At 43.5% G+C, this 22890-nt stretch overlaps 1 protein-coding gene across 3 annotated transcripts in view; it reads right to left on the reverse strand.

Annotated features, from left to right (window-relative positions):
- C6H10orf90 (chromosome 6 C10orf90 homolog) overlaps nucleotides 1–22890 on the reverse strand; it is a 60130-nt gene that overhangs the window by 29023 nt on the left and 8217 nt on the right. For 2 of the 3 annotated variants that reach the window (XM_072931355.1, XM_030276606.4), the window contains exon 2: nucleotides 1221–1315. In XM_072931355.1, the coding sequence (XP_072787456.1) occupies nucleotides 1221–1315 (95 nt within the window). Of the gene's footprint in view, nucleotides 1–1220; nucleotides 1316–17678; nucleotides 18063–22890 lie in introns of those variants that run through there. The other variant, XM_072931356.1, reaches the window with a different exon arrangement.

Consider the following 22890-nt stretch of genomic DNA (forward strand, 5'->3'; position numbering starts at 1 on the left):
GCCATTTTGGTTCATTTGGGTGCAGCCCTGGCTGGGCTCTGGTGCTGCCCAAGGTGGATCCATGAGGAGATCCTTGAATAAATCCCTGCTTTATTCTGTAACTCTGCCCAGCCTCTGCTCTAGGGCAGCCTGCACAAGGCATCAGGGTGACCCTGCACTGGAGCCCATGGGGAGATGATCTTTAAGGACCCTTCCAACTCAAATCATTCCATGATCTGATGCTCCTATAAAACCATCCCTGTGGCCCCTCCTCCATGCAGGAAAACATCACCAGAAACATTTGCTTTGTATCTCTTAGGAAGGAGCCTCTTGGGAACCCAAATGGGCAGAGGTAGATCAAGAGTTTATTAACGAGGTGAAATGCCAGATAAATTTTATCAACTCTTTAAACCAGCTGCTTGTGGTTTGGACAATTCAATAATTTCACAGCCTCAGGGAAAGCATTTTCTTCCTCCTCTGTTTCTTTCATGGTTTGTAACAACATTCGCCTCATATTTTCTTCACTTCATTTACTTCTACCTACAGGTTTAAGACCTTTGCATGCCTTCCAAAATTCTCAAGTTCCTCCATATTTCTACAGGGCACCAAAGAAGAATGTTCCTTGAGAGACTTTATTTTGGATGCATCTCTCATGCTCCAGTAGTTAATTTGACATTTATTTCTTTTGTTGAGGGCTGCACAGATGGAGACATCCTGCAAGAGTCCAAAGGCATGTCAGAAATGCTCCTGATTAGCTGCAAACTTCTGTGCCAATATTTTAAATAATTTACTTTTCCTTTTTTCTGTTGAAAATATGTATTATTTTCTCCTCCCCCAATGCCAGCTGATCCTGTGCTTGTTGGGAGCTTTCAAGCTTCATTGCATCTTGTGAAAAAAACCCCACACATACACAAAGTAATTGTGGTGAGCTGAAAAACTCAGGCTTTAACCTGAGGACATATCAGGCAGAGTGTATTGATATTTGGGATATTGCTTGATTTAGCCTTGTGGAGGCTTTTTTACAACTTCTTTTCCCCAACAAAACATGCCATTTTTCCCCCTCACCAAGAGCATGCACAATCACAACACTTAACCATCGTTATATTTGGCTTTTCTGCTGCCTAAGCTAAGCTTAGCTAAACAAAACCAAGTCCAAACATACTGCTCAGCAATCAGTGCTTGTTTTTTAAACCCTCCTGAATTCTGCTGACTGCTCTCCAGACAAAATTTATTTATTTTACCTTGGTAGAGCTGGATTTTCCCCACACACCACTCTCCAGCTGAAGGCCTGTGCATGTCCTCTGACCATCAGGGCCCCAGCGCTTTTGTGTCACCCCTGGGGAAAAACACAGAGAAAAGAACATTACTGTCAGTGTTCTGGAGGAGATGGGTTAGAAAATGTGCTTTTAAATGCAGTGCAGCAGGAGGGAAGGAGTCAAGGAAATGATCTGATTGCCCTAGGATCTGTTTCTCCCCCTCCACAGAAGACGCTCTTGAAACACCTTGGGATCCAACTGCAAGGACTTGGACAGCCCCACACTGTGTCCAGGGCTAATCCAAAGCTTCACTGTCTCTGCTTTTGATTTCCATGGCTTTGGGCATGACCGGGGAGGGACTGGGGAAGCCGGGAAAGGTGGATTTCAGCAAACACCCCTTTTGTGCTCTCTGCAGAACGGGGAGCACACACAGCCCAGCAAGGAGCTGGGTTTCACTGGCACTGAGGCACCTTCACATTTAAAGAGCTGCAGTGGTTCCAAACCACATCCACAGATTCTATCACATCACAACATTCCCAGTTCGGTGATAACTGTTCCACCAGCATCTCAACCTCTGCTTTGTCACGGGCTGTTTTCTGTGAGCACTATTCTCCCTCTGCAGCTTTTTACGTGGAGCTAATTTCCATTTAACACAGTCTGGGCTATGCACTGATACATTACGTCTGCTGTCAACTGTTTTGCCAGAAATTACGTTACTTTCTAGTTTGTATTAAGCATCCAGAATTAATTTTCAGAAATTCTCCATTTGGACTGAAATCTCTTGACGTTCCTGGCTGTTGTTTTACAGCAACATGTCACACCACTGGTAAGACCTTTTGTATTATTTTTCTTCCACCCAGGCAGGCTGCCACAGGAGAAAATTTTTTGCTAAGCAGAAATTCAGTTTATGTGTTACATTATATTAACAAAGGAATATAAATCAGCTCCACTTTAGGAATTGTTTATTAAACCCTGCCCACCACAACAGAATTCATCTCCTTGGGTGAAGGGCAAGAGAAGGAAGATATCAGATCTATCCCTCAAGAAATCTTTAGTCCCACCACAATGTTTAGAGCGTTTTTGATGAGATTTTTGTTTAATAAGATACACTAAAATACACTTTAACACTTCCCTAGCATAACTCCAAGATGCCAATGCCACCATGTATGTCCATGGCTGGCATGAAGGGAGAAGAAGTTTGTTTTTGTCATTGAGCAGCAGAGTCCAGAGCCACAGAGCAAACAGCTGGACTCATTAGCCACAGTGTGGGAAAAACCAGAATCCAGCAAACAGCCAGAGCAGAGGGCCCTCTCCATGGTTTTTGGCAAAGGAATAATGCTGGGCTGCAATCAGTGCAAAGGCAGGAACCTGGTCTAGCACTGGAAACTGCTGGCACCAAACACAGGCGAGATGCCCTTGGAGCCAGCTCCTCACCCTGTCGTGGTGCACGGTGAGGAGGACAGGATCCAAGGACAAAACCCTCCTCTGCTGCTGGGGAAGCCTCATGGAAAGGTTATTTTCAGTGTATCAGTGCTGGGGTGAGACACACGTGGGCACCTTCATGGTGAAAAGCAGCCATGTGTGCTCTTACTTAATTTTAAAACAATTAAATAGGGAATAACCTGCAGAGTGGGGTAAAGGAGAAATTCTTGGATTGAGACGTTAATAGAAATTTGATTAAAAAACCCCTATGTAATTAAAGTAACAACTTCCACTAAGTTATCAATATTTTCCAGAAATGCTTTGCAGTAAAAACCCTGCAGTTGTCTAGAGCAAAGAGGAAACTACAATAGGAGATCATCAACTTCTGAATGTCAGCTGGTGCACAAGGAAATCAGAGGCAGTCCAGGGATAAATCAGATCCCACAGGCTCATTCTTCCATGAATTTCATTCAAATGTATTTCCAGCACCAGAGAAAGATTGATGACTACAGGGTCAAAGAAGAACAAGTTGTCAAAGTCCACACAGCAGATTGCACAGAACAGGTAAATTATTCTTATCCAAGTAACCTCCCATGATAAGCAATATTCTGTGGTTAGAACCTTCCAATATCCCACAGATCCCTTGGAATAGATTGGTAAATTTATGCCTGTCTAACTTTAAAAATAGCTGTTTCTGGAGCAGGAGAGGCAAGAAGGAATCGAGGTGAGAAGAGGAGGAAATATTTATTTCCTTTGCTAAATTATCCACAGTAGAGTTTTGCATTGCCTATTGTACCCTATCCCGTGCAAGGACATTCTCACATTGCTATAGGAAAGCTGCAGAACACTCAAACTTTTGGCAAGTCATTGAATGTATTTGCTGAGAAAGATTAAATGGCATTGATGGCAAAAGCACTGGCATTTATCATGGTATTATTAAATTTGTTGTTGGAAGCTTTATGTTTGTTAATTCATGTTAAGAGAACAAGCAAAAAAAAAAAAACCCAAACCTTTAAAAAGAGCTGGAATCTGTGTTTGCACTGAAGGCACTACAGGGAGCACAAGGCTTTAGCTGAGACGTGTCACACACTGAGCATTCAGATTCTCACTGCTGACAAAACACATTGCTCTGGAACCCTTGTTACACAACAAAATGCAAAGTCCACTTTTTCCCTGGTGCGAAAGCATGAAAGAAATGGCATTTCAAGTACTTTCTATCTCTGTGGGGAGCAGGAGAAACTTATTTCTCTCCAAGCTGAAATCCCAAGGATTGGTTTAACCTCCCCAGACCTTCCCTTCCCACCACAATCAATTAAAAATGGGAGGTGCCATGAGGAACAGAGGAGCAACTGCTGGCACATGACTTCTGTCCTGTGACATCTTCACTCTTTTTCATTTTCTCCCCTCACAAATCCTGTTTGTTGAACCAAATGCTTCCTTGGCAAGGGAGCTGGGGGTGCTCAGCCTGGAGAAAAGGAGACTCAAGGGTGACCTTATCTTTCCACAGCTCCTGGAAGGTGGCTGTGCTCAGCTGGGGTTGGGCTCTTTCTCCAGGAACTGACAGAACCAGAGCACACAGCCTCAAGGGGAATACAGGTTGGATATCAGGAAAAAGTATTTTACAGAAAGGGTGATAAAGTTCTGGAATGGCTGCCCAGGGAGGTGGTGGAGTCACCATCCCTGGGTGTGTTTAACAAAGCCTGGATGTGGCACTGGGTGCCAGGGTTGGGTTGAGGTGCTGGGGCTGGGTTGGACTCGGTGATCTTGAGGGTCTCTTCCAACCCAGTGATTCTGGAATTCTGTGAATTCTGTGAATTCTGTGAGGCATCTGGACATCCGGCTGCAGCCCAGGGTTTTCCTAATTACGGAGTGCAGCTGGAACCGATTCCCCAGTCTCGAGTGCCTGGATCCTGCCTCGGGCCAACTGGCAGCTGCCTCAGAAAATGGTTCAGAAAAGATGTGCTTGTAAATCAGCTGCTGAAGCCCAGATCGATGGCAAAGGTGAGGGTGCTGCTGAGGAATCACTGCCCGGGAATGTTTGGCAGGCCCAGGACAGCCCCACACGGAGCCAGCTCAGGTTTTTTGCTAAACTTGGGACTCACATAAAAACCATGGAAAAACGCTGCTTTCCCAGTGGTTCAGGTCTTTGTCAGGCTGGGGGACACTGGTGACAAACCAGGTGTGAGAAGGACATTGAGAGGCTGGAGTGTGTCCAGGGAGGGAACAGAGCTGGGAAGGGCTGGAGAACTCCTGAGGGATTTGGGAAGGGGCTGGGGAACTCCTGAGGGAGCTGGGAAGGGGCTGGAGAACTCCTGAGGGAGCTGGGAAGGGGCTGGGGAACTCCTGAGGGAGCTGAGGGGGCTCAGCCTGGAGCAAAGGGGGATCAGGGGGACCTTGTGGCTCTGCACAGCTCCTGCCAGGAGGGGACAGCCGGGGGGTCGGGCTCTGCTCCAGGGAACAGGGACAGGAGCAGAGGGAACGGCCTCAGGTGGGCCAGGGGAGCTCAGGGTGGATATTGGGACAAATTCTTTCACCAAAAGGGTTTTAAAGAATTGGAACAGTCTGCCTGGGGAATTAGCAGTATCACCAGCCCTGGAAGCGTTCTGAAATCTTGTGGATGTGGCACTTGGGGACGTGGGTCAGGGGTGACCTCGGCAGGGCAGGGGGAATGCTTGGACTCGATCTCAGAGAGCTTTTCCAAGTTCAAGCATTCTGTGATTGACACCCAGAGTGACACCAGGCAGAGCTGGAATGGCTTTAGACCACTGGCCCTGGCCTCATCCCCAGTTTTTGTCAGGAAAGTTGCCTATTTTAGTCACTTACTGCTCACATGCTGACAGATCTCAAATGTGTGTCAGCACTTCTGGTCTCCCTTGTTCTGCTCCAAGCCCTGCTTGCTCTGCACTGACCATGTCCCCTGTCCCCTCTGAGCCACCAGCATCACCTCACAGTCAACTCTGGAGCCTGCAGGAACCTCCAGTGCTTCCCTGAAAACTCCATCCAACAGCACTGCAGAACACACACACTGCTATGAAAAGAGGAAACCTTCACTTTACAAAAGAATTAACTTTTTTGTTGATCTTAGCTCATTATCCATGAGACTGGTGAGGGGAATGGGGCTGCCACCCATGTCCATGGCCGCAGGATCCCTACAGGACTAAAAAATTCCCAAAAATTCCTCTAATTCCCCACTTAGCACCTGGGAGCTAAAGGACAGGGATGGCTTAGCTGCAGGGTCGGGTATCAGAGTGATCACTCTGCTAACACAGTGTCTCACTTAAACATTATTTTTTAAGGCCTTTTCTTCCTTCTGTGTATTATTCTTACTGGAGGAATTAATTTATACTCTATTTAAAACATTAGAACTGTTTAAATTTCCTCGTGGCTTTTTAAAATTCAAATACCTGTGGAAGCCTAGAGGAAACAGAAGTGTCATCATTAAAGATTCATCACGCTCCCTGCTCAGTAAGGGCTGGGAGAGATCATGGTTTGCTCCTTCAGATCTGAGGTGAGTCATCCAAAAAATCCACCTGGACGTTAGGGATACATGGAGATGAAAGCCAAGCTGGAATGAGCAGCGGAACCAAACCTGTGTCTTCTGCTCTTCTTCATGTGTCATAAAAAAGGATATCAAAAAACTGGTGTCACCTGAAATAAAACTGAGTAGCAAAGCTAAGGTTCACATTCCTGGTATGAAAAGTAGAGATATGAATGCTGAAAATTCCACCTTTTCTCAGAGTTCTTGCTGTGTCAAATTGATTTATAGGGAATTTAGCAAAAAAAATATTGTGTTTAGTTGCTAGTGGGGAGAGCTCTGTGTCTCCAGCAAGCCTTGGCACAGGCACATGGAATGGTTGGGTTGGAAGGGACCTTAAGATCATGGGCAGGGACACCTCAGGGTGCTCCAAGCCCTGTCCAACCTGCCTTGGACACTTCCAGGGATCCAGGAGCAGCCACAGCTTCTTTTGTTGTCCAGTCTCCTGAGCCTCCAGAAGTGATGTGAAATTCAAGGAAGAGGGGAGGGGTTACACTGATAATCTCTGCAGGATTTCACATTTATCAGCTTTGCTGTAAGGCCGGGCAGGAATTTTAACCAGGATGCTTAAGAAGAACAAGGAGCCATCCTGAGAGCTCAAACACACCTAAAAACCACCCAGAATGTGCTCCTCAAGAGAGGATGACAGAGGGACAATCCTTCAGTCCTCTCAGAGCACCTTTGCTGAACTTACAAAAGTCACCTGTACATCCTGACAACCAGGGTCAAACAGCACCGTGGGCTCAAAGCAGGGGAAGCAGCTCCAGCCCTTCCCTTGAAACCTCTCTTGTCATGAAAAAAGCCAAACCAACACAAACAAGCACTTTGCCACAAAAGGAAGCACTTGAACAGTGGCACAAAATGATGGTGTTTTAAGGCAGCTTGGTGGGGAAGGCTTTCAAATCAGAGCGAGCCTAACAGCCTGAAATCATTTCAGCCTGAACAGGAGTCATTGTGTAAACAAAATAGAAAAGTTTTCTTTGTTGTTGGTGTTTTTTTTAACGTGTCAGGACAGTTTTTCTTCTGTTGCAAGTGAGATTTGATAAGTGAATTATCTCTCCCTGCTTGCACACCTTGGAGCTGTGCTGGCTGCCTGCAGAGATGATTACAGGATCCACCGTGGAAGGGACAAATGGGTTCTGGTCTGCTATCAAAAAGCCACAAGTCATAAATGTCTCATTATGTGTGCCATTAGAAGCAAGGTGCTCATCAGGGGGCTAGAAACAGCACAAGAATTAGATCTTCAAACCCATGCATAAGTGAAAAAAAAAAAATTTCATTATGTATTGCTGTTATTCTTTATCTCCAATTAATAATATAAAGAGAAGGATCACCCCCAGCACATCCATCACACAGACAAATTAAGAAAATTCTTCACTTTCTCCCTTTTCCCCTTCTCCTCCAAGTTTTCTTTCTTTTTTCCCTTTTTTTTTTTTTTTTTTTTTTTTTGTTTTTAATTTTTAGTGATGTGTTGTTGGGCAATCCAATATTATCCATACATCTCACCATGGTTTGGGACATAGATACGTTTCTGTAATTTGGACACATTTTTTTAAGAAGATTTGGCAAAGCAGTGAGAGGAGCATGAACAAAAAAAACCCAAATTCTGCTCAGAGAAAAGGAATTCTCTTTAGGAAATCCTGGGAAATTCTGATTCCTGTGTGAGGTGCCCTCTGCTCACACCAAGGGAGGTGACACCTTTGGTTCCTTGCCAAAGTTCCTGCTTGGGGACCATTTTATTCTTTTGGGAAACTGCTGATATTTCTTTAAACAAACCCTTCAGTGGGGTCAGGGACCCCAGGGAGGGGTTTTGCCCTGGAGGTGAGGTTTGGGACCATGTGGGAACAGGAAAATCATTGGGAATCAGCTGGAGATGAGAGGCTGAGAGGCTCTAGAAGTGTCACTGGCCTGGCATGGGAAGCAAGAGAGGGGAAAAACCAAAAGCAAGGCACACACTGGAGGCTGTTTTATGTAAGAAATTTGTAGCACTGAGATTTGGGTTAGACCAGCCTGAATAAATATATTCAATATTTCTATATGGAGATTTGTACAAAGTTTCTACAGAAAATAAAGTAACCAGGAGACAGAGCCAAAGAAAGGAGGTGAATCCAAGCAACCAAATTTTTTCTAATTTTAGGGAATTCTGAAGACAATTCCTGGTTCAGAGCCTTGTACTGAGATTCATTAGTACCTACTGTCACATTATTTGGTTTATTGACCCTGAGTACCCAATATCCTCTCAGAAAAAAAAGATGTAATTAACAGAAACATTACATAAAGAGCTGATGGAAGGGTTCCTTCACCCCTCTCAGAATCCCCTCCCCAACCTGGCATTAAAACCACCCCATTTTAGGGACCACATCCATTTCTGGAAGTCCAGGAATGCTTGAGACAGCCAGGAGATTCTTAAGTGACTGTAAACATGACAAATACAGTGCATAATCAAACAAAGGCAGAGCAGTTCTGCGGCCAAAAAATCATATTTATGAAGAGTGATTTTAGTTATTATGAGTATTTATGTAAAGGTCACAACATGCATAGAATTTGATGGCACAAATGGATTCTGTAAATAAAAATTCCGCCCGTGTGGCTCAGAACTGGTAGCAATTACAAAATGTACACATTTGCCCAGAGCTGCTTGTGCATAATAAGAGCTTGAGGTTTTTGTGAAACCTCCCAATTCAATATTTCTTATATTTACCTGCTTTTGAAAGAGAAATTCAGAGAGGACAAGTGCACTGCCTGTTATGCATTTCATGACTCAATTTATGTCCTGCAGCAGGGATTTTTTTTTTTGAGATGCTTTGGCGTAACAATGGTATTTATTGATTTTTTTTTCCTTTTAATACTCTTAAACCAGCGGTGACTCCAGAAAATGATGTGTGCTGTGGGTACAGATGTTTTTGTGGAGGTATCAAAGGAGTGACTCCAGCCCACATCTCTATCACTCCCATTTTGTTTCCAAAACAAAGAAATGGGATGTTCAGGAGCCAAATTTGACACTGAACGATTTGTACAACAAAACAAAACTTGCTGGAGCTGCAGCCATGCCAGATTGAATACAGACTTTTCATGTTACTTCTGTACAATAGAAGCATTCATTTTTTTGTGTAATACTTGGGATAATTCTTTCTTTCTGGGAAGTCTTTCACATTAACTGCTGTGATTACAGGCATCACAAACTGCTTGATAATAGGGGATGCAGGAGGCTAAAACCAAGATAAAAAAATCAGCTTTCACAGGAAAAAAAACCACAATAGGCAAGATTTAAATAACTATGAGGCCTCAAAAGTTCAGTTTCTAAGTCACTGGTGTGATCACAAATAGTTTTGTTGCATAATTTAAGGATATTTTGCTGCTCCCTCTAATTTATTTCAGTTGCCACAGACTTGCCCTTATTTGAAATCCAACAGCTGAATTTTGCAGTTAATCCACCACATAAAGCTTTCCAGTTGGTGACTTATTATTTGCCTTTGGAAGGGAAAGAAGAAAACCAAATGTCTATTTATAATGTGCTTTTACTATGCACCCACACTTCATTTCATCTTGAAATTTCCCCTTTTGGATTCCATTGCAACAGGTGGAGAAACCCAGATAGAGATTAAATAATAGAGATTAAACCAAAAAATGTTGTCATATGACCATAAAAATTAGGGCAGGGGGGCTGCTGGTTTTATCACCAGATTCAGCAGAAGACAATTGGCCTTTTTTTCCTTTTTTAATCACTCAGGCTTTCAGCTCTGAAATGGTGCAGAAAAGTCTGGAATCGAGGATGAAATGTTAAAGCCCTCAAACCCGTAACTCCTGGCAGCTTTTTGGGGTGAAATGTGGAATTCTCCCCAGCTTTCCTGTGGCTGTGGATGTCACCTGGATGGCAAGGAGCAGGGCTGAGGCAGCCCTGGCTGCTTTTCCAAGAAGGAAGCAACTGCTGCCTAGCAACCTGGTGGCTGTTTGTGTATATTCCAGTTCTTGTGCAAAACTAAAGCTCAGATCTCAAATTATTGCATTCAGCAATAATTGCATTCAACATCAGAGATGCAACAGATGGATAAGAAAGAGCATTTTCCTTTAATTCCTCATTCTCCAAGGTTATGTTTGTAAAATACATACAACCCCCACCCCAAAAAATTCAATGCCAGACCAACCAGAAAATATTTCAATATGTGAATAATTACGTTTTGTAATAGTTATCCTTTAAGAGCTACTTCCATGAATAAATACCTTTACATTCTATCACTAAGGGTGATATAGGAACAAACTTAAAGGGCTGCGTTCTTTTGGGCATGACACAAATTTCCCTGCAAAAAAAAAAAGTTGTCCCTGTGGTTTAGAAGTCCTGGGGTTTTTTCCTAATTATTATTTTCTGCATGTGAAACAAATAAGGAAAAAGAAAAAAAAAAATCCAAACAACAAGAAAACCCAAAAACTTTTGCGCCATGCCTTCTACTTAGATCACACTGGTTTCCTAAAGGAATTTGATTTATGCCCTATCCTTCTTTATGCCCTACCTGGGCCTTATGAAGTTGTGGCCTCTTCCAGGCAATTTCACAGAAGGGTTGATAGCTGATGTCCCAAGCAGCTGACCATGAAAATCAATGGATTTGTGGGAATCAGAGGCTGCCACAGACAGAAGCTGACCAGGTCACCCCTGTTGGATCTCTGGATACATTTCCCAGTTAGGCAGGACACATCCCTTGTCCTGGGAGCGGGCAGGGGGCACAGGGGGCAGATGGAACAGGGGAAGGGAAAGGAGACATGAGGAGGAGTGAGGAACAATATTTGGCTCTGACAGCTCTCGTGGAATGGCCTCTTTCTTGTCAGCCTGGATTTTCCATTTCACATTTTTCTTTTCATTCTCTTAAAAAATACAGAAATCTCCTGGTAAGATTATGGAAACTGAGGGGCTTGGAGAAAAATCAAATAATGCCACAGCTGCTTGATCCTGGTAGTGGGGTGCCTTAGACATAACCACGTGCAACATCTGTCCTGTTTGAAGTCCCAGAGCAAAGAGCTGCTGGAGCAGTCACCCTCCTAAATGTGACAGGCTCAGCATCAGATTCCCAGATTTTACTGCAGAGAATGCTTGGAATCATGCCACGTGAAGTGATAACTGAGCAGCTCAGAGCAACCAAATGCTGAAACAATTCTCTCTGCAAGGCAAATGAGGTGGCTGGGGACGGTTGCCACCAGCACCACTGTTTGTCCTGCAGTTGTCCCTTTCCACAACAATCTCTGATCCAGAGCCAACGAACAAACCATTAAATAACTCAGCTGCACTCTTCCCCCAGCCAAACCCTGGCCTTTCCACATCCAGCCTTTCCACTGGGTGCTTTGGGATGGCAATTGATCCCAAAATTGAACCCTCCTGCTGTTGGGACACAACTCCAAGGTTAGGTCAAGACTACTAGAAAAAAAAGCAGGGAAAGGAGCTGTAATAAAACCAGTTCCAGCACACAGACTTTGCTGAACGTGCTTTCAGACTCCTCTTTGGTCACTATTGGTATTCCCTGTTCCATCAAATCCTGGGGAGGACCTGCAGGACACGTCTGAGCCTTTCCAGGCTCAGCAAGGAGCACCCTGAGCTCGCAGCCCTGTGCTGGTGACACCAAGGCACAGGTGGGACGTGACCAGCTCAGGTTCTGCCCAAAGCCAAGGGCAGCAAAGCTCAGGAGGAAGGTTCAGTTTCCTGGGAAAGCTGCAGCTGGAAGTGTGGATATGAAATTGTACAGCCAATCCACATGGTGCAGCCCTTGTGCAAATTGAGTGCACCCTTTCTGCACCAACATCTTCTTTTTATCCCGATTTTCTTGGACCAATAGGCTTAGGTAGATATCAGGTAGATGTCTCTATTGAATTAGTTGCAGTTACTTTTGTTAATTTGCAATTTTAGTTTGATTTTTTTTTATTTGTGTGGTTTTGGTTTTTGGTTTTTTTTTTAAGGATGAAATGTAGAACCTGTTTTGTTTGCTTTTTTCCTGGTTTGTAATGGATCATTTTTTTTACATCCACTCCAAAAATGCACCTTGCTGGCTCTTATATCCAAAGGGAAAATAGAGAAAAAGCTGGGCTTTGCTAGGACAAGTGTAAATGTGTGCTGGGAGCACTCCAGCAGCTGCCCCACCCTGAAGAAGAAAACAGGCCAGTTTAATTTCAAACCCTGCACCGTGGAGCTCAGTGATCCTAAATTTTCTTTCCCCAAAGCCATCCATCCAATCTGGATTGTGGGAATGCTAACCAGACATGGACACACAGGGATTGAATCTAGAGAGCACTGCATTATTCAAGGGAGGCAAAAAGGCCAATATTTACAACAGGAGTATTTACTCTAAATTAAACCCAACCAACAGCAGCCAACAGGACAGACAAACTGCAGGGATAGCTGCAAGGGCATTGGGTTAAAGTTTTGTCATCTTTAAACACATTAAAACCCAGGCTTTTAAATCTTTTCCCCTTTTAAAGAGAAAAAAAAATACACTCAGAAGTATGTGCACTTTTTGGTGCTTAGTGGGATAAAGGTCATCTATGATATTAAAAAAAAAACAATCCCAATAATTCCAACAAGTCATTCATTATTTTATATAAAAAGGCAAAAATGTTTCTCACAACCTAAACTGAAAGCATGATTTTGGAGGATGTGTCTGGTCTATGTCACATTGATTTAAAACCATCTTATTACTCTAAATGTGGCTAGCCTTAGTTAGAAGAATGCTGGGATTAACACCTTGGCCTGAAATTCAATGCTGATAGATGTATAAATGTAGATTTATATACTTCATTCAACAGTTAAGGAAAGTTTATTAAGTCAAAATTAGGTGGAATTCTCTAATTTATAGCAGTCGTTTTATATTTCAATAAAATACTGAAATGAGCACAAGATGTTTCTGTACCTTGGGTGTGCATTGTTTTTTCTGGCTGTGTATTGTGATAATATTAGGATTTCCCCAGGATTTCCATGGTTGAGAATATGGGGCTTTTATTGGGTTTTCAGGGATTTTTGGGGTTTTTTTGGTTTTTTTTTTCCACTTAGTTCCCTGTTATCTTTTAAAAAGCAGTAACTAAATCAAGGTGTTATTAATTTCCTTGCAAACAGACAACTAAAAGTTCCACCAGCTCCAAACCTTATTCTTCCCAACCCCCTCCTTTCCTAACAAAGCTTCCATGTCATGGTTGTCCATTGGCAGAGCTGGACAAATCTGATCAATAGAGCTGGAAAGATCTGGTAAATGCTCAGCCCAAATTACTATAACTTCACTCTCAGATTCCTGGAAAAAACTCCTCCTTTTGGGACACAACTCCAAGGTTAGGTCAAGACTACTACAGAGAGAAGCAGGGAAAGGAGCTTATATGGTGTGAAGTAATGCTGTAATAAAATGCAATATTTCCCTGAAGGAGGAGTTTGCAATAGCTGCACCTACAGCAGGTTATGATAACAGCCTCTGCTTCGTGGGGAGAAATAAACAGCTTTATGTTCCTGACCTCCAGCACACAGTGCCACGAAATCAGAGTGCAATTGGAGTTATTTGCTGCTTTTCAGATATTCATTTCTCTTCCCTGGTGCTGAAAAGGCCTGGCCGAAGGCAGCTTATACTAGATTAGGCTTCCAACACCTTCATGCATTATGGACTCCAAAGGCATCTTTTTCTCTCACTCTCAGAAGGTGAAAGTGTTGAGTCATTTCTTTTAACGACCTGGTGGAAGTTATTGCTCGTTAAATGAGAGAGCTGGTGCTCAAGGCAGGGCTCAGGGATGCTCTGCCAGGCTGGGTTTAGGGATGCTGCTCCAGGCCAGGCTCAGGGATGCTGCTCCAGGCTCAGGGATGCTGCTCCAGGCTCAAGGATGCTGCTCCAGGCTCAGGGATGCTGCTCCAGGCTCAGGGATGCTGCTCTAGGCTCAGGGATGCTCTCCCAGGCTGAGCTCAGGGATGCTCTCCCAGGCCAGGCTCAGGGATGCCCTCCCAGGCTGAGCTCAGGCATGCTGCTTCAGGCCAGGCTCAGGGATGCTCTCCCAGGCTGAGCTCAGGGATGCTGCTCCAGGCCAGGCTCAGGGATCCTCTCCCAGGCCAGGCTCAGGGATGCTCTCCCAGGCCAGGCTCAGGGATGCTGCTCCAGGCCAGGCTCAGGGATGCTCTCCCAGGCCAGGCTCAGGGATGCTCTCCCAGGCTGAGCTCAGGGATGCTCTCCCAGGCTGAGCTCAGGGATGCTGCTCCAGGCCAGGCTCAGGGATGCTCTCCCAGGCTGAGCTCAGGGATGCTGCTCCAGGCCAGGCTCAGGGATGCTGCCCCAGGCCAGGCTCAGGGATGCTGCTCCAGGCTCAAGGATGCTGCTCCAGGCTGGGCTCAGGGATGCTCTCCCAGGCTGAGCTCAGGGATGCTGTCCCAGGCTGAGCTCAGGGATGCTCTCCCAGGCCAAGCTCAGGGATGCTCCACTGCAGCTTCCACGTCCCCTCAGGACTCAGTTCCCAGCTTCCCTCTGGTGCTCTGCTCACCCTTCCCTGGCTTAACTGAGGCAGGCTGCAGCAGCTTATCTGAGATGCTAATGGGCATTACCAGAGCTCATGGATGCAGCCTGTGCCAGCAATAATTCGGGTTTCAAACACGAGCGCCTGGCGGGAAGGGATTGTCATTTGTGGAGCCAGTCCCTTTAATGGAGAAACAATCCCCGTGCTACAGGAGAGGATAATTTGGCAGTTCCAGTCCCAGTGGCTCAGAGACATAAAATCCAGCCTCATCAATGTGTAAGATTAGAAGTAATTAGCCCCTATATGGTAAAGTCATCGCTTAGGAAGTCGGCGCCGTCTGGGGACTTGGTGTAACGATGCCTCAGGGACAAGTAAGATGGGACCTTTGACTTGAGTGATTTGGAAGGGGCTGAGCCCTAATTAAATCTGCAAAGATGCTGTAACTGCATTAAAAGGGATTTTTAAATATGAGCCATATTCCCTTTCACTAAACAAACTAGGTGTATTCCACCCTGGAACAGGGAGAGAATTAATCAAGGGACAGCGAGCCAACAGCTGCTGTGCGGCTGCCAAAGAGAAGATGATACAGGATTATACAGAATTGAAGAGCATTTAATAAGAATTCAGGGATATTTACAAGAATTGAAGAATATTTAACAGGTTTTTTTGAAGGATGAGGTTTTATTCAGCTGTGGTGAAAACCAAGCACATAACCCTCATTGTAAATCCAAGAGAATGTGGGGTTTTTTAAAATCTGTTTCTCCAAATGTTTAACTTATAATAAACACTGATTGCCTTACACAAATAAAAGCTAATTTTCTTGTAAAAAATAATATACAAATTACTTTTTCACTCATTAAAATAACCAACTTGCAGCTTTTCAAAGAGGGATATGCAGAGCTATTATATTTCTGCCACTGAGCTTCACACATCACTTCCCATCTTCCTTTGCCTTAAAAAGGCTTGGCACTTTGTGCTGGTGAAAGGAAAGATTGTAAGTTCTCTTCTCAACAATGATTGCCTCATTTATATGATCTATCTTCTCCTAAGAATAAAAAAAATTCACTGCATGGTATTAATATTTTTCTAGCATAACTCAGCCCTCTGCCTTTGTCAGCGCAGAGCTGGATCCTCAAAGCCTGGAAAATTAGTGGAAAAGTATTTAAGGGCATGAACTCAGAGTGGGACAACAGAAATCTTGATTGCAAAGAGAAAAGAGCACTGGGATGACACAGGGAAGTTTAGACACTTCATCATTGTGCCTAAAAAGGATTAATTAAAACAGCAGCAAACTCATGGGTAGGCAGGTCAATGCTGAGAGAAATCACCATTTAGCCAAAAATCTTCAATATTATTTTTCTAAAGTCTTAGAAGCATTTTGATTTTTGCATTTATGATGGTGGTAGGGCTATAATTACTACTTTTACAAAAGAACCATTTTCAGCCATTCCTGAGTGAATTCAGGGTTATTTATACCTAAATTATCCATTGTTATTATACTGAATTTATTTTACACTGAAATTATCCATTACTACTTATACTGAAATTATACATTGTTTGGACTGCAATTAAACCTATGAACTCAGTAATTTTTATTTGATCCAAACTGGGTGAACAAAACTATAAATACATTATCTCATACATCATCTACAGCCTATGGGGAGACTAAAAGCATGTTATTAGCATGATGCCAAAAATTATTCACTCAATAAACATTACCCCTCACAAACCAGCCCCCAAAATAAAAAGGTCAACCTGTCACCTCCATGGGGATGTGGTTCTGAGTTAATCATACAGAGATATTGATCATGGAATAGTTTGGGCTGGAAGGGACCTAAATCCTGTCCCATTCCATCCCCAAATTAATCCCTCATCATAACCATTGCTAAGTGGATCTGTGCTCTCCTTTAATTACAGCAGGTACATGGAATGGGTTCTCCTCTGCCCCATTTGGGCAGATCCAGGTGTCATTCCTGGGGATACCCATCCCTCAATAATGCAGTTCCAGCAGCAGCAGTGTGGAAAAGCTCTGTGGGCTCTTTCTTTACAAGAATATAAATTTAACCAGTGGCTGTGTTTTTAGTAGAGAAGCTTGATGAGCTCCATGGCTCCTCAATCACCATAAGAAAAATCAACAGCAAAGTGCTCTGGTATTTCAAACCTTCAAGTGACCTTTCAAGAGGATTTCAGTTTGAAAATACAATATGAGGATACTCTGTGGATTTGGGAATTCATCTTATAGCCAAAGCCTTTGCTAAATGTCTCCTGCTAGAAATGCAGAATAAACAGCAGTGGGGATCAAAGGTAGGGGAATAAAAATGAAGGAAAAGGTGGTGGTGACCAGCTGGTGACCTGGGTCAAGCAACATGTAATTATTTGTCTTCAATTCTGGGTGTTAGAAACTTCCCTCAGCTCTCAGAAGGAGAGCAATCCCAGTTAGACAAAGTAGGAAACACGAGTGGGACACAGGCAACAAAAGAAAAACCCTCACATGAAAAACAGTCCCACTTTAATGGCATAGGAAATGGCACTGGAGAGAAGGAAAATGGGGAATTTTACTGGGAAAACCCTGGGGACTGAGGAGGAGGCTGCAAAGAAAGCCTGGCTCCATCCTCCCCAGAACAAAACAGCAGATAATGCTTTTAAAGTTGAGTGGGTTTCTATGGATTTTTTTAAATTGGGTTTTTTGGGTTTTTTCTTCCTGACTAAAAGCTGAATAAAAGTTGTTTATAAAAGCCTCTGTATTTTTGGATGGAATGGACAGAGAAAGTCTCAGGTAAAAACAAAATAATTGCAAAAGAACAGTGAAAACAAGAAAAGCTGCATTTGTGCCTGGATCTGAAAAATAGCAACTGAAGCAATACAAAGTGAGTTTGAATATGAGCACACAGCACAGAAGTGCTGAGTAACCCAGAGTGCTGCTTAATTTTTAAAAAGGGATCTCGATATCTCAGGCATCTCAAAATTAAGATGGGATTAAGACACATCAGAGGATAATATGAAAAAAAAATAAAGCCAGTGTAAATTACCTGACAAGACCAGGGTGACAAAGGAACAGAGCCTGAAATCAAAGAAAATATAAATAAATAAAATAGAGCAGTGCCTCCACATCTCCCTAACTCATCCTAAATGAGGAGAAGTACTCTAGGAACTGATATTTTCTTAGAAAGGGGCACATTGCTGCAAAATACTGACACTAAATAAGAGATGCACTAAAATCACAAAACTCAGAAGATGCATAGGAAGAGGTATGAGAAGATGTGAAGCTACTGGGTATATTAAAATAGAGTTTTTCTGCACAAAGTGTAATTAAATCTTGAATCTCAATTACCATAATCAGGATAATGAAGTAACTGATAATCTCCAACAAAATCCTACCCTTCCCAAAGAGTAAATTAATCAAATCACTCCATTACACCATTACTTTAGCATGTATAAACTGCAAAAAACCACTAGAAATTTCCTTTGAATTCCTTTAAGGAGTTCATCGCTGCAGCCCTCTTTGTTGTATTTTTACAGAGGAATTCTCTAAATTAACAAAACAGAAGCAAATTTATTTAAGCCAGACCAACATGGACTGGTCTGAGGAGGAAATCTCTGCTCTAAAATAAAAATTAAGTTGTTTATGGAAACACAAAGCAGCACATGCAAGGTTTTTGTTTATCCCATGTTATAGGAGGATATTTTAGAGGGAAAGGTCCTAAGTTTCACACTCCTTATTGATGTTGGGAAACAATGACAGATTTATTGTAAAGATTTGTCAGCAGCAGCAGCAAGGTCACTGTGCCCTAAGAAAGAGAAAATGTTCATTTACCTGGAACCCCACCCCAGTGAAACCTTCCTTACCCAACCCTTTGCCTGAACAAAACATGCATTTACCTCATAAAGCTTGAATTGTGCATCAGGATTCAGCTAATTGGAGGTTTGCTGTCATTAATTTAGATAATATACATTCATCTCACATAAATAGCTTCCAGCAGCTTCTTTAATTTAACCTTTCTTTTGGCCTCCTTTTTTCACTGTCACACAACCAGCAATTGAGAGCTCACAAACGACCTCCTGTGCCACAGCCCTACCATAACAATCCATGGGAGGAATTTCATAAAACTGATTAAATTCTACTGCACTGGCTTTGATGAATTTGTAGAATTTGTTACCTGCAGCTGCTCAGAGATAATCTTTGATTTTTAGCTGAGTGTTGGAAAGAGTAAACCAGGGACATGTTGTAGTTTTGACACCTTCATAGCTGAAATGGAAATAGAGCCACAGCATCCACAGAAGCAAAACCTTTACAGATTTTTGTCTTTTATCTCTCTATTCTCACTGCTTAAAACAATATCTGAGGAGGGACCTCCCATGACAAAAGTGTTTCTGTATAAATTTTGAGATGATTACAATTATTCTGTAATGATTATTCCTTCCTGCCTGGTGTCACATCACAAAGAAGCAGAGCTGAGGATCATTTTCCCACAAAGCTTCAAAGGTGGCAAATGATCCCAAGGTAAAAAATGAGCTCCAGCACAGCAAATCACCCAAAATGTTTTGTTCAACATTAAAATATTATTCACCATTTAAATTAAGGATTGCAAGGGAAATTCATACTGAGCCTTTTCCATTTCCCTCATACTCACAATTTGGCTAATGAACCAAGAAAGCAATTAGTGAAACATCTCAATTTATAGCAGGTTGAGGTAATCTTTAGCCAGGGCACAGTTAAAACTCCTGCAGTGTGAAAAGGAGACTTTTCATCTCCTGAAGCAGCTCTGGGGAGTTAATGAGAGCATCAGCAATGGCACAATTTGTTATTTCTGGCTGCCCCTGGATCCCTGGCAGTGCCCAAGGCCAGGCTGGACAGGGCTTGGAGCAGCCTGGGACAGTGGAAGGTGTCCCTGCCCATGGCAGGGGTGGCACTGGAGGAGATTTAAGGTCCCTTCCAACTCAAACCATGGGAGCACAGCAGGGATTTCCACAAGATATGGACTTTTTTCAGGCATTTATCCCATGCAGCTCAGTTAAACACTTCCACACAACATCTGGGAGCAGCCCATCCAAGATTCCACAGCACTGTGGTGGGCACTTCCCAGTTCCCCAGCTTTAGAGGGATTTCATTTCTGTGGGACAGCACTTCCACGGATGATCCTGTGCTGATCCTTTGTTGCAGTAAAGCAGAAAAATTATAAAGAAAAACCTTCTAAAATCAGGCCTGCTGTGGCTGGCCTGTCATTTCTTCTAAATCAAGCTTGCATTTTACCAGTTCCCATGTGAAAGCAACCCTGGTGTGAGCAGTTCATTAACATAACAATCTATTCCTGAGTAAAAAATAACCTGTATAAATTGCTTTTACACCTTAGACAGAAAAATGAAAAGTATCTCTCACAAAGAACCTTCCCTGCACATACACACCAAGAATTTGAGTGACCAATCAATACAGAATAACAACTTCTTACTAACCCATAAATAATTGGCAAGAAAGCTATTGACCAATGGGAATCCCACACGAGGTCTGTGAAATTGTATAAAAAGGAGATATGTGAATAAAGAATGGCCTTTTTTTCCACCATGAAGAAAACAGAGTCCCATGTGATTTATTCTCATAATCCTGTGCCATCCCAGTGGGAAAAGGGGAGAAGCAAAAGAAGGGGAGCACTCCCATGGGAAGTGGAGCCTGCCTGACTGATGCAGAGTTCATGAGCTCCAGAGCAGGACACAAGTCAGGAATTGTGCAGGGACACACTCAGATCACCACCAAAATGCAAGAAATAATTCGATATTCTCAAACATTATTGAGCTGCAGTCAACAGATCACTCACAAAAGAAACCAGGACTTGTGAACAGCTTAATGCAAACAACTTTTCAGCACAAAAAACAGGGAATAAAGAAAACAAGGCTGCATAAGGAGTAGGATATATTATGGAAAATACAATGGCAATAACATAACTTAGTGGTGTGCTGCAGTACTTTGCCTAGTATTGATTTGTGTCTAAAATTTTAAGGGGACCTGAGTTGATAAAGTATATTTGTAATTTTAAGATTTTATGATAGATACGCTTATAGTAAGGATTTAGGAATGGGCAATAACATGGGAAGAGTTTTTAATTATTTTTTTTTAAATTCAGTGCATCAATAACCACAACTAAAAAATAAATACTTAGTTGCAATTCAACCAAAAGTTCCCCCTGAGGCTTGGGCTTGATTGGATGCTGGGTGCTAAAATCAGCCTCTCCCTTTTCCTTAGGATAGCAAAGAAAAAGGAGAATGAGCTTGACTTTATTTACAGCATGGTACATAAAGTCACGCTCAGTCTTAGGAGAAGCATGAGCCTGGGTAATTGAGTCAGGAAGAGGAGTGGAAGTCTCCTGTGACAGCCTGTAATTGTCAGAGTTCCAGTTAAATGCAGCAGACACGGAATTCAGTTCATATTTTGAATGCCTGGGTAGTGCCTGGATCAAACCTGGCCTCCAGACCTCTGGAGAGCTGCTTCTCTCTGCAGTGTGGTCCTTCCACTCTGATACAGAGAACATTAGCCAGAAAAACTACATGGGTAATTCTGCTCTCCGTGCTGAAAATATTTCATTTAGAGCCGCATCGAAAATTCCATCCCCTTAGCAACTGGGAGGTTCCTGCTGGAAGGAAGATGGGGAAGATGGGGCTCTGGGAATGTCAGAGGCGAGCGAGGATTCTGTGGGTGTGAAATTGTTGGCAATTATGTCTGAGCACTGGCTGCACATGTTTTTGCTGAATGTGTTCAGATTTACTGGAGGAATTGGCCTGAAGTATTTACTGAATTCTGGGAGGCCTGATTAAAATAAACTGTCTTCAAGACACTTGTACTGTACTGAGACTCTTGAGTCCAGGAAGAGCTCTGGATGTGTCAGACACCAAAACAACAACAAATTAAAGAAAGCAATTGGCTCAGGAAATATTACTGCTGGTTCCTGAAAACAAGCTAAAATGCAGTTGCTACCTGAGGAGCACAAAGGGAAAGAGAAATAACATGAGAAGCAATAAAGTGGAATTTGGTGTGGCAGAGCAGCTCGCTGCAGATCCACACAGGAAATGAGCACAAGTGATTAAGAATAAATCATTCCATGGTGTCCTGCCATTCCCATCCAGGCTGGAAGGGTTGGAAGGGCAGTGCTGGGATGAGAGAAGACACTCTTTCCTCCCTCTTCCCTTCACTGCCAGACCCAGGGCAAGGCTCCATTTACCAGCCAAGGCACTCTCCTAGGTTGGAAAAGGGGGTGTGTATTCAATTCCCATCTGTCAGAGCTGGGGCAGTTCTCTCTGTCCATTGGGCAGTTTTTTCTTTATCTTTACCACCATGACCAAGTCTCCCTCCAGGAGATCTCTTCTTTTAATGGGCCATTAATTATTAATTATCTTCTGTTCATGGCCAGTGAGTGACCCTGTATGGCTGACAAAATTCCATCATCCCATGGGGAGATGCTCTGCCCAGGGGAGGAGCCAAGCATTCCTACCTGGATACAATCTGACCTGGGAACAGCACAGCAGCCTTTGCCCCCTGCATTCCCAGAGGAGCAGCTTTCTTCCCCACTGCATTCCCAAAGGAGCAGCTTTCTTCCCCACTGCATTCCCAGAGGAGCAGCTTTCTTCCCCACTGCATTCCCAGAGGAGCCCAGGCCCATCTCCCCCAGCCCTGGAGCTCCAGAGGAAAACTCCCCCCTTGTGCAGGATCCTGCTCCAGCAGAAGCACAGCTGGCACTGCAGGAGGGCTGAGCCACCCTGGGATGGGACTGCTGCCACCTCCCTGACCCACAGCCTGCCAGGGCCTGGCCTGACTCTTAGCAGTGGTGTTTTGTATTTCTGCATTTTTTATCTTATTTTTATTTTCTTCCCTACTAAAGAACTGTTATTCCTGCTCCCATATCTTTGCCTGAGAGCCCCAAATTTCAAAATTATAACAGTTCAGAGGGAGGGAGTTTCCATTTTCTGTTTCAGGGGAGGCTCCTGCCTTCCTTAGCAGATACCTGGCTTTTCAAACCAAGACAGCATAGAAGACAGCAGCACAGGTTTCCTTGCAGCTCACTGTTCAGGATTCTCTCCTCTGGATCCCTCTGACCTGTCTGGTGGAAGGAGCCACCAAAGCAGCTCTTTCACTCTGCACAAGCCACCAACCCCACGTCCAGCCCTCTTCCCTTGGAGGCTTCCATGAGCCTTCCCAGAGCAGTGCATTGATCATGGAGAGGTTTGCAGGGAATGACAATTTAGGAGTGGGACCAT

This window comes from Taeniopygia guttata, chromosome 6 (assembly GCF_048771995.1).
Source record: "Taeniopygia guttata chromosome 6, bTaeGut7.mat, whole genome shotgun sequence".
NCBI lineage: Eukaryota > Metazoa > Chordata > Aves > Passeriformes > Estrildidae > Taeniopygia > Taeniopygia guttata.